The sequence below is a fragment of the Lampetra fluviatilis genome, chromosome 61 (assembly GCF_964198595.1).
Source record: "Lampetra fluviatilis chromosome 61, kcLamFluv1.1, whole genome shotgun sequence".
NCBI lineage: Eukaryota > Metazoa > Chordata > Hyperoartia > Petromyzontiformes > Petromyzontidae > Lampetra > Lampetra fluviatilis.
Window position 1 is genome coordinate 7,544,681 of NC_136335.1, and position 12,724 is coordinate 7,557,404.

The 12,724-nt window shown below is 47.7% G+C and overlaps 1 protein-coding gene across 1 annotated transcript in view; it reads left to right on the plus strand.

Moving 5' to 3' along the window:
- Positions 1–11,020, plus strand: part of LOC144951194 (phosphatidylserine lipase ABHD16A-like) — a 48,405-nt gene extending 37,385 nt beyond the window's left edge. Inside the window, exons 17-20 of the mRNA XM_078881337.1 lie at positions 3,718–3,794; positions 5,912–6,010; positions 6,828–6,874; positions 8,294–11,020. Coding sequence (XP_078737463.1) covers positions 3,718–3,794; positions 5,912–6,010; positions 6,828–6,874; positions 8,294–8,377 — 307 coding nt within the window. The 3' untranslated portion in view covers positions 8,378–11,020. The remainder of the gene's footprint in view (positions 1–3,717; positions 3,795–5,911; positions 6,011–6,827; positions 6,875–8,293) is intronic.
- The last annotated feature ends 1,704 nt before the right edge of the window (positions 11,021–12,724 follow it).

Genomic DNA, 12,724 nt, shown 5'->3' on the forward strand with positions numbered 1-12,724 from the left:
TACATTACACACTACGCTGTACACTACACTATTATACACTACATTACACACTATGCTATACACTACACTATTATACACTACATTACACACTACACTGTGCACTACACTACGTTATATACTACGCTATACACTACACTATTATACACTACATTACACACTACACTGTACACTACACTATTATACACTACATTACACACTACACTGTACACTACACTATTATACACTACATTACACACTACACTGTACACTACACTATTATACACTACATTACACACTACGCTATACACTACACTATTATACACTACATTACACACTACGCTATACACTACACTGTACACTACACTACGTTATACACTACACTATTATACACTACGCTGTACACTACACTACTATACACTACATTACACACTACTCTGTACACTACACTATTATACACTACATTACACACTACACTATACACTACACTATTATACACTACATTACACACTACGCTATACACTACGCTGTATACTACACTATTATACACTACTTTACACACTACACTGTACACTACACTACTATACACTACATTACACACTACACTATACACTACACTATTATACACTACATTACACACTACGCTGTACACTACACTATTATACACTACATTACACACTACGCTATTATACACTACACTATTATACACTACATTACACACTACGATGTACACTACACTATTATACACTACGTTACACACTACACTGTACACTACACTACATTATACACTACTACCATGATGAAGATGATGAAGGCCCAATGAGCAATATAGCTCTTCTTTGTTCTTTCGGTAAAGTCACGTAGAAGGAAAATAATGAAATAATACATTTTAATTAAACATTAAATAAAAATTCTTACGACGTTTCGGCCACAACACAAACAGCCGTCCTCAGGTGAAGAGAAACAGAGCTGTCGGATTGGGACGCTGTCTTTCCGACAGCTCTGTTTCTTCACCTGAGGACGGCTGCTTGTGTTGTGGCCGATACGTCGTGAGAATTTTTATTTTATGTTTTATTTAAATGGTATTATTTTATTATTTTCCTTCTACATGACTTTACCGAAAGAACCAAGAAGATAAATCCCTGCAGTCACGAAAGCTTTAAATAGCAATATAGCTCTTCTTTTAGAAGCAACCTGGCGCTATCACAATCGATAAGCTCAACAAAGTGGCTTACCATCACGTGGAAGTTTATAGCAGCCAAATGCTCTTAATGATTAGTGGGTTTACATTGGTCAGCGTGCTGTGAACGGGACTTTAAGCCCTGGATCTGGGTCTCCCAGGACCCTGGTTGTGTGCGTGGGTCTCCCAGCACTCTGGTATCCCTCGGTTTACAAAAGGGATGCCGTTCTTCAAGCAGCTGGCGTAAAACAAAATTTATAAAAAATGGGAATGGCTTATCTCATTCATTTAGTACAAAAAATGATTGCGATGTGTTTCGAACAGTCATTACAACTCTACTCCGAACCTAAAAATATAATACACTTACATCACTTTTCGCAAAACGAAAAGAATTATGATAATAAATAAGAAACTATATGGTAATACCCAATTTTACATCGGGGATGCGTTCCTGAAATGTGCGACGACGAATATCGAAACGACGTGAATCAGAGTGATTTGTCTACGAGAGTGAATCATAGGCAACGGAGGGCATGGTGAAGCTGTCTGTTAATGCGTGCAATCGTCAACCTCGACATACCAGCAATGTTATTCATTACACACAAATGAACCACCAATACCTTGCTGATCTCGTCAAATAAACATAAACCATCACCGTGCGAACTCCGGTCACCCTTGCAGCGTCGGGTTTTGGCTAGCCGTCGAACAAAGACTCTCACTGTTTTCGGATGCGCTTCTGCGGTCGTCTGGAACGCTCTCCCCTTCCAATATTAGGAAGCCACTGGAGCTATACACTTTACATCATCTCGATTGACAAAACTCAAATCTTTAAGACTGCCTTTTGTTGTGTTTAGTTTGTTGTCCTTCCCCTGAACCTCCGATTAGCCCCGTTGGCTACTTAGGGTGCCAAGAAGGTTCAACATTTACGACACTATGCACCACGTACGACACTATACACTGCGCTACCCACTATACTATACACTACTATACACTATGCGACTATATTAAGCTGAAAACTCATTTCTTTAGAACTGCTTCTTGTTGTGTTTTGTTTGTTGTCCTTCCCCCGCGCATCCGACTAGCACGGTTGGCTACGTACGGTGTGAAAGAAGTTCTACTTACGTTACGTTAAATTACAAAAAATACTGTACTCAACACTGTGTGTACAGCAGTAAACTTTTAACACAAATTATACAGAGTACAGTAAGGTACAGTAAGGTACAGCAAGGAGACCCTTGAATATCGCGAGGGGTGACGTTCTTGGAAAGTGACACAACAGCCAAAAGCGCGACATTCAACACTTCCACCTTGCCTGAATAAGGGGCTCAGGCACACGGTAACCAACAAAAGACACCACAATTGAAATCCGTACTGTACAGTATGCCAAATAGACTAAAAATATCCATAAAATAGTTTTTTTTGGGTTAGATCCGTGTAAATATATAAATGTGTCGTTAAACCCGCCACTACCCGAATACAGCCAATTAGTAAGGTTTGCCATTTAAACAGAACATGCCAATTCGTTACAAGTAACAGCACCACCGGTGTGTTGGAGAGCAAAGCCACAACATTTACAATCCGAGTACGACGTTTCGCCAGTAATTACAACGAGCTTCATCAGGCGGCAGCCAGATTTGTGGATAGAGAGATAGCTGTGATGACGTCACTTTTGAGCCCTTCACGTGCGAAGGGGGGAGGGGATTAATGAATGCATATAAATTACAATGAGTATCCATTGCTGGTTGTGTTATTCATATGGTAATCAACGTACATTATGCATGCACATTGTTCTTGTATCTCCTGTCGTTTGCGTGCACTAAAATAGCAGTACCTATGATTGTTTGCGTACAGGTAATCCCCATTGACGTATGGTGATCTGTATACGTGATCTAACTAAAAAAAACTACATTATGGATGATATGGGTCGCGAAAGCCTACGTGTTAAACTAAAAAAATTGTAATTGAAATAAACACACCCTCTGCCAAAAATATTCTTCGACAATAAATAGGAGTATACATACTGAATAAATACCTTAGTTGTCAATAATGATGGTCCAAAGTGGGTGTGTGTTTGTGTGCGAGTGGGGAGCGGTTGTGCAGCAGTTAGTGCGACGCACTACGAACCCGGCCAAGTAAGTTCGATTCCCGCTCACTTCCAACACCAGTGACGATTATCTGAATCAGTCCTGGGCCTCCCCTAGGTCGACTCAGCCTTTAATGAGTACCTGGTGCGGTGTGTCAACATCAGCACTTGGGAAGATAAAGCAGCCGGGAGTGGTGCTGGCCGCTCACCCCCTCGTGTGCTGTGCCGGCCTTCATACTCGCGAACAGCACTTGCCCCAAAAGTCTCTTTAGGCTATAGGGGGGGGATCTTTATCTTCATGTGCGTGTAGCTGTGTGTGCCTCTGTGTATGTGCAGCTGTGTATAGCTGTGTGTGTAGCTGGGGAGACAGGCGGCAGGGCGTGGAGGCTGGCAACACCAACCCTCAGCGCTGGCCTTCATCGGTGCTCACCATCTATGGTCTGTTGATCGATCGGTGATATTTGTCTTCAATGTGCAGATATCCCAAATTGGTGACCAAGCAAAGCATGGAGTCTCTGAGGCAGTGGCTGGCTGTGGGAGACCCAGTGAACGAAGGTAAGCCGTCTCCTCCTACCATCCCCAATCGGCGCCTCCCATCGCCATCTCCTAGCACCAACCAATAACAATCTCACAACTGCAGTCTGTTCCCCTGTAACGCCGTGTGTTTTCATCGTAATGCAAATTTAATGTAACGCGATGAATGTATTAGGGAACACGTTTTTTTATGTATAACGCGGATGCGAATTGGATATAATGCGATGGAGCAAACGGAACTCCGTGGCGCGAGAAGGAATAAGTGGTCGTACAGCTGCCTTGGCGCCACATCACACGAGGATGCTGCCGGATGCTTGTAGATGCTACCCACAGCTCCTCGGTCTTTGTTCAGCCCTGTGTACGCATCCCACGTGTTATCGCGGACTGTGCTTTACCCCCTGTATTGTATATATTATTTATTTATAACGCGATTTTCCCATTTAACGCGGTGTTTCTCAGGAACGCAACTACCAGCACGTTATAGGAGAACGCAGACTGCACATCTCTCACCGCAGTGCCATTGAATCTCTCGGCTTCGTGGGTCTCTGCCCTCTTGGAACGCCCCGGCCACCTTCACAAAAATATTTTCACTTTTCAAACTCTGTCTGCGATTTGCTGCGTAAATAACTATTTTTACTTTAGCAGCTATGTAGCTCTCTTTCATAAGCGACCTGGCTATCACAAATGATAGTTCAACGAAGTGGCTTATCATGTGGAAATTTGTAGCAGCCAAATACTCTGAACACGTTACATTGATTATAAATGTGGAGGGAAAAAACCGGAGGACACTGAGAAAAATCAACGCGGCCACGGGGAGAGAGACTCGCACACTCCAAATATACAAGCATTGTCAGGGTCGGGATCAAACCCACGACCTCATGTATACCAGGTGGGGTAATTAACATCTGGCCATCATGGCGCCCCACGTTACCAGTCTGTGGTCCAGGAGCTCGCACACTGAACTCGATGCACAGTTAAACAATGCAATGCTCATCATGCCGGCCACTCTTGAGACCAACACCAATCCCCGTCTCGGTGTTCTTCCGGTCGTGTGCGTGGGTCTTCTGGTTACGCACGGGTCCCCTGGTCGTGTCTGTGGGTCTCCCAGTACCGGTATCCCTCGGTTTACAAAAGGTGTGCCGTTCTTGAGACAACGCGCGTGAAACGAAATTTCGTGAATCGGAACGGCTTTTCCCATTAATTTAGGGATGCGTTTTGAACATTCCAACTAGTAACCTAAAAATATACACCTATTTCAATTTTCCCAAAACGAAAATAATAATTCAATAATTTCAATATTAAAACGATTTCATAATAATTAATTAAAAACTTCGTAGCCTTTTAAGGGAACTCGCCAAAAGTGATGTGGAGGTGTTACTGTTGCACTGTAGGGGCACCGTGGTCCTGTCATGGATCAGAATCTTTATGTACCCTGGAGGAGGAATCTGATGAGCTACGAAGCTTTATTTTCGCAGTAGCAGACGGATGATGCAGCCTCCCAGGTGGCTTCTCGTTTGGTGATTCCGTGGCACGTGCCGGAGTGAAATTTTGTGAACCCGGAAGGAAATTCAATTTTATTTTACCAAAAATTGTCTCTAATTTGTGATTTGCGCTCATGCGAAATGAACGTAAACCGAACGTACGTTCATAAACCAAGGGTCTCCCAGCACCACGGTCACTCTGCTGGTGACTTGTTGGGAGTTTGTTTTCGACAGACATGTGTATGGTGTGTGTGTGTGTAACTCTGTGTGTGGTGGGTGTATAACTCTGTGTGTAGCTCTGTGTGTGTGTGGTGCGTGTGTGTGTGGTGCGTGTGTGGAGCGGTTGTATTGTGGTTAGTGCGCTGCGCTACGAACCCGTCGACCCGAGTTCGATTCCTGCTCATGGCCAACACCAACATTGGTGACGATTTTTTGTGAACTGGTGCTAGGCCTCCCCTGGGTCGACTCGGCCTCAAATGAACACCTGGTGTGGTGTGTTGTTACATCGCCACTGGGGAGACGAAGGCAGCCGGGCATGGTGCTGGCCACCCACCCCCTTTGTGTGTTTTGCCGACCTTTCATAGGTGCTGCTGCTCGCTAATAGCACTTGCCCCAACAGTCTCCTGAGGCTATACAGGGGGTCTTTGCCTTTGTCAGTGACTGTCTACAGTGCATACCGCGTGGATGAGGAGTGGTGTGCGTCGCTTCTCAAGTCCTACGCCCACGATCATCCTGCCGGCTACCCCTGGTCCATCGGTAACTCCTGCACACGCACACAGACAAAGATATCCCCCCTGCGTAGCCTTAACAGACTGTTGGGGCAAGTGCTGTTAGCGAGTAGTAGCACCTATGAAGGTCGGAACGGCACACGGTGGGTGGGTGGCCAGCACCACAGCACGGCCGCCTTTGTGTCCCCAGTCCTACAGAAGGCCCAGGACCTGCTCAACTGTTCGCCATTGATGTTTTTTGTGCGGGCGGGAATGGAACTCGAAGTCGGCGCCAGGGCGCTAACCGCTGCGCCACCGCTCCCCCACACTTGTCGGCGATTCATCAAATTGGCCAATTTCGACCGCGACACCGGCGGGCACGCGAACAAGAGTGGCAACGCTCCTCTTTCCAAACGATGTCACAGAATCTGTAACGTTCACCGCGAAGCGGATGGCAGGGAGAATCGTAATTCACGTTTCCGCCACCGCACCGCCGAATGGCCTGACGACAACGACATCATGAGAGATGGGGTTGCCAGAAAGACGTGGCCTCTGCCTGAGCACAAGACAGGGAGAGGAAAGTGGGAAACAACTAGCGACGAAATGTGCAGGGGACACCACCTACTACTATGGGGCTACCTGCCCGTGGATCGTGATCATGACGCTGATGATGACCGCACCGTGGTAATGACCGGGACGGCCTGCCGGAATTGAACTGCGAACCCCTTGCAATGAGCGGTGAGCGTGCCGCCACCGCCCGGCGAGTCCTCGGGGTCTTGGGGTCTCAGGGTGCCAGGGGGTCTCGGGGGTCCCGTGAGTCTCTGGCCGCCTCCCCCGTGACCGTGCTGTGTGTCTCTGTGCCACAGGGGAGGAGCTGTCAGAACAGCAGAAGACGCAGCTGGTCATGTACCTGGTGAGAGAGCGCACGGGGCACACACAGCACGCACACAGCACGCACACAGCACGCACACACAGCACGCACATAGCACGCACAGCACGCACACAGCACGCAGACAGCACACACAGCACGCACAGCATGCACACAGCACGCACACACAGCACGCACACACAGCACGCACACACAGCACACAGACAGCATGCACACACAGCGCACACACAGCGCACACACAGCACGCACGCAGCGCGCACACATAGCACACACACAGCACGCACACACAGCGCGCACACAGCAAGCACGCACACACACACAGCACGCGCACACAGCACGCGCACGCAGCACGCACACACAGCACGTGCACACAGCATGCACACAGCACGCACACACACACTGCAAGTGGGGTACATGCACACAGCAAGCACACAGCACGCACACACAGCATGCACACAGCACACACACACACTGCAAGTGGGGTACATGCACACAGCATGCACACAGCACGCACACACAGCATGCACACAGCACACACACACACTGCAAGTGGGGTACATGCACACAGCATGCACACAGCAGAGACCCGCTATATGTGAGATATGACCATGTCTCTCTGGTGCTCGACAAGCTACATTGGCTTCTGGTTGCCGAAGGAAGAAGGTGGCACTCATTACACACAAAGTGTTTGCCACAATGAGCCCCACAACACCCTGCTCATCTCGTCAAGGAACATAAACCATCCCTCGAATGCCAGCAGTCCTCGAAGCAGCGACTTTTGGCTAGCCACCGAACAAACACGGTCACCACATCATGCGCTTTCAGATGCGCTTCTGCGGCCGTCTGGAACGTTCTTCCTTCCGATATTAGGAAGCCACTGGGTGCTATGCACTTTTAAATATTCGAGATTGAAAACGAATTTCTTTAGAACTGCTTTTTGTTGTGGTTAGTTTGTTGTCCTTCCCCCAGTGTGGTGCTGGCCACCCCCCACCCCCTCGTGTGGCAGCCTTCATAGGTGCTCACTAAAAACACTCGCCCTCACAGTCTGTAAAGGCTGTACGGGGGATCTTTGTCTTTGTACCCTTGTGGGGGGCGGTAGCGCGCTACGAACCTGGCAACCAGAGTTGGATTCCCGTTTAAGACCAACCCCGGCGAAGATTATTATCTGAACCGTTCCTTGGCCTCCCCAATGTCGACTCAGCCTCAAAGGCTGCTGGGTGTGGGTGCTGGCCACCCACCCCTCTCGTGTGCCACAGTGCCGGCCTTCATAGGCCCTGCTACTCGCTCACAACACTTTGCCCCAACAAGTCTGTTAATGGCTACATGGGGGGATCTTTGTTGTGTGTATCGTGTACATGTCGTGTGTGTCGTGTGAGTCTGTGTTATATGTGTCATGTGTGTTGTATAAGGTTGTGTATGTGTCGTTTGTGTGTGTGCGTGCAGGCTCGTAAGTACATGAAGAACGTGGAGATGACGCACTGCTCTCCGCTACCCGCCAGCGAATTCACGTTGCCCTGGGTTCCCTGAGCCTGCTGCCCCTCGTCACCCCAACTGCCCCCGTCCCAGCTGCCCTCGCCTGCCCCGTCAATGCGTTTGAGATTCCAGCGACATCGCTGCTCCCGTCCGCCCGGACACAAGACGAGCAGCAGCCCGTGACTACTGCTGATGAGTCGGGGTTAGGGGATAGGGTTAGAGTGAATGGAATAGGGGATAAGAGTATGGGCAGAGTGAGGGGATTTGGGGATGGGGTTAGCGGTAGAGAGTGAGGAGGTTAGGGACTGGGCAAAGGTGATTGGGTTGGACACACGGCTAATGCAAGGCATCGGGTTTTGGTTGAAGATGGGGTTTTGCAATTGAATTTCAAGATGTAGGATCAGAGGCAAGGTTAGGGATACGCATTCGTGAGGAATATATAAATAGTGTCAGCATTCGGGATCGGGGTATTGCTATGGACAGCGATGGAGATAGGAGCTTTGCTTACGTACAAATCTGTTGATGTGATGCAGTTCGGGATAGCATCCGAGGTACGCCTTGACATCTGGGGTTGTGGTTGAGGTTGGAGATGGGGTTCGGAGTTCTGGCTGTGCATGATCACTATCCCCTGTAACTACAACTGCCACCTCTGCCAACAACAGCACAACTGCCACCACAGCCACCAAAAGACAAAGGTCCTCTGTGTCGCCTGAACAAGACTGTTGGGGAAAGTGCTGTTAGCAAGTAGCAGCGCCTATGAAGGCCAGCACAGCACACGATGGGGTGGGTGGACAGCAGCACGCCCGACCGCCTTTGTCTCTATAGTTGGCGATGTTTACTAGACACGGCATCAGGTACTGGTTTGGGAGGTCATCGGGTTGGGAGGCCGTGAGCGGGAATCAAACTCTGTCGGGTTCATAGCGCAACGCACTAACCACTGCGCCGCGGCTCCCCACACCATCACCACCACAAACACCACCATCACCAAACACCACAACAGCTACCACCACTACAATCACCACCATCACCAAACACCACCACAATCACCACCACAACTACCACCGACGCCGCTTTGTGTGCGAAAGAAGTTCAACACATTATTACATCGGTCTCCGTTGCAACGTGCCCAAAGTGAATTTCCACGTGAACGGGGAAAAAAATAATTATCTTTTCGTGTTTTACATTAATAATTTATTCGTCAATTGCGTTAACGCGAAATGGTGCGAGGCGGGGAACGTTCGTTGGTAGATCGAGGGGCGACCCTCGCGTCGTTTGTAGAATGTGCAGGCATTGGTGTCCGTCTCGACCCTCCGATGAGGTCTCTCTGTGGGTTGGAGATAAAACCCGGAGTGGAACCCCCAGGCTCTGGGAACTCTCTAGGGGACAACTGCTCGGCTGCTGACTTCCCCGCGACTTCCTGTTTTGCATTCTCGCGTATTGCATTTTGGGTAACGGATCATTGCAAGAATCAAATGTTCAAATTATTACTATCGCAGCAAAAATCTCCGGCATCCAATGGAGGGTTTGCTGGTTCATTTAATATGCCGGTTATCTGAGAGTTATATATACATACTTATGATTCAGAAAATTGTCCAAGTACATACAATACACCTTTTCAAGAAATAAACGTAAGCCTACATTTTTTTTGTAACTGTGATATAAGAAGTTATATCTTTTTTTTTACATCGGGTACTGACAAGCCACACTAAGTTGATTGGGGCCGTTTAGAGTGTACAGGATAGAGTAGTACTGTACTGTATGTTGAACTTCTTTGGCACCGTACGTAGCCAACCATTGTTCATCGGAGGTGTGGAGAAGGACAACAAACTAAACGCAACAGCCAATTGTACATAAATTAGTTTTCAATTTAGTAGCTTATAGTGTAGTTAGCATAATGTGTAGTGTATGTATGTTGAACTTTAGTTTTCAATGTATTAATAGTGTATAGTGTATTATGTAGTGTATAGTGTAGTGTATGTTGAACTTCTCTCGCACTGTACGTTAGCCAATCGTTGCTAATCAGAAGTTGCGTACAGACTGCCATGAGCGACAGCTCCCTGGCAAAACGGATCTGACGTGAAGCGCACGCACTGCAAGATGCCCGATGGCTGTCGGGAATTTATTTTTTCCGGATACAGATGAAGTAAGATTCGTCTTAGATTTGTCTAAAACTAATTTAATTGTTTTTTTTTTCCATTTTGCCAGGTAAAGCCCACTGAGCGATGTAGTTATTTTCCAGAAGCGACCTGGCCACAAATGATAATAGCTCAACGAAGTGGCTTATCATCATGTGGACATTGATAGCAGCCCAAATCACCTAAAGGCACGCTTTTAAATGTGTAGGGGAAAACCGGAGGATCCGGAGAAAAATTCACGCGACCACGGGGAGAGTGAGACGCACAACTCGTGAATACACAACGGGCGTCAGGCTGGGGATTAACCCCCCACCACCTTTTGTATTCCAGGCGGGAGAGTTAAGGAGCCGTCCATAAATGACGTCACGCACCTGGGGGGGGGGTTGAGAAATGTGACGTCACATCAAAATGCGCAACTTTAAATAAATATAGACAACACGTTCTACTTAATTAAATAGACTTTCTTGTAATTTTTTCTCCTTAAACAAGAGTGCAGCGCCACATTAAATACGCACTACAATGACAATAGTTTAAAGCGATTTGAAGCATGTTTTATTTGGGGGGGGCAGAGCTTTTGAACGTCATATTTGAGGGGGGGGGGGTCTGACTTTGTGACGACGAGGGGGGCGGTCAAAAATCGTCCAAAATCGCGTGACGTCATTTATGGACGGCCCATAACGTCTCGCCACCATCCCAATGGCGAGCTCCTCTGGCAGGCAAGACATCTCCGAGCCACCGTGGCGCCATAAGATTTGTCTATGGGGACCGATGCCGGTTAATAGAAACATTCCGGATGGTTAAAGTGCCAGATACAATGGGGGGGGGGGGGCTGCTTTTGCTATCATTTGTTTTAACTCTGGAGGAGACGAACACAAACGACGCTGCAAAGACAGCGCCAAGTGAGGTCACTCGTGTTCACGCACAGACTGCCGCGTCAGTACGGGTTCGAATCCTGACCCAGAGTTTATACCGCAAAGGGGCCGTCCATAAATGACGTCACGCGATTTTGGACGATTTTTGACCCCTCGTCACACGGCGTCACAAAAAGTCACCCCCCAAATATGACGTCACAAAGCTGCCCCTCCCCCCCCCAAAAATCCATTTTTTTAAATAAAACATGCTTCAAATCGCTTTAAACTCATGTAATTGTAGTGCGTATTTAATGCGGCGCTGCACTCTGATGTTGTACGAGAAAACATGTATTTGAAGATAAAAAGGAGGCGTAGGAAAGCTTAAATTTTGCATAAAATTCACTTGAAAATATTATATTGAAATTATCTTATAATTATAAATTATTGAAAGTAATTATAACTATAAAAAAAATACTTTAAACTTTGTAGTAGAACGAAGCAAAATTGAGAGTACAATTATAACGATCATATTCATTCCACAATGAAAAGACCTGGTAGATCATTAAAAACATTTTGAAAATGTATGCTTCTCCATTCTCCCATGGAGAAGCAACATGCTCCTTCATGGAATAAATAAAAGGTGGCCTTAGTAAATTTAAATAATCAAATAGTGACTGAAAATGAATAAAAATTAGTGTTATAACAATTCAATATTTATTTCAAGTTGTGCATTTTGATGTGACGTCACATTTCTCACCCCCCCCCCTTCGTCACATCATCACAAATGGCTCACCCTCCCCCCCCCTAGGTGCGTGACGTAATTTATGGACGGCCCCATATAGACGGACTTGCCCTAACAGTATGAGGCTATACGGGGGAGCTTTGGCGGCGATGGTGGTAATTGTGGCGGTGGTTATTAGGGGTAGTGGCTAAGCGCAGCCATAACCCCGAACCCCATCACCCTCCAGCCCTTTGGGGGGGTGGGGGCACCAGCGCAGCAAACTCGTCGTGTGCATGTACCTGGCCGGCCGACTTTGCGGTGGGGTAAAGTTGGTATTCCCACCCTCCATGCAAGACATTCGACCAGCGTAGGAAGAGTAGGCCAAATCCCCGCCAGTCTCTGCAGGGCCGCCCCACCCCCTTGAGAATTCCCTTTGCCTGTGAGTGATGGTGGTGGGGAGTGGTGGTGCGGCGGTTTGCGCGCTGCGCTCACGGTCAACATCAGTGTCGATTATCTGAACGGGTCCTGAGGCTCCCCTAGGTAGACTCGGCCTCAAGTGAGTACCTCGTGCGGTGTGTAAAAATATTACTATTGGAAAGACAAAGGCGGCCGGGCGTGGTGCTGGCCACCCACCCCCTCGTGTGCCGTTCCGGCCTTCATAAGTGCTGCTACTCGCTAGCAGCACTTGCCCCAT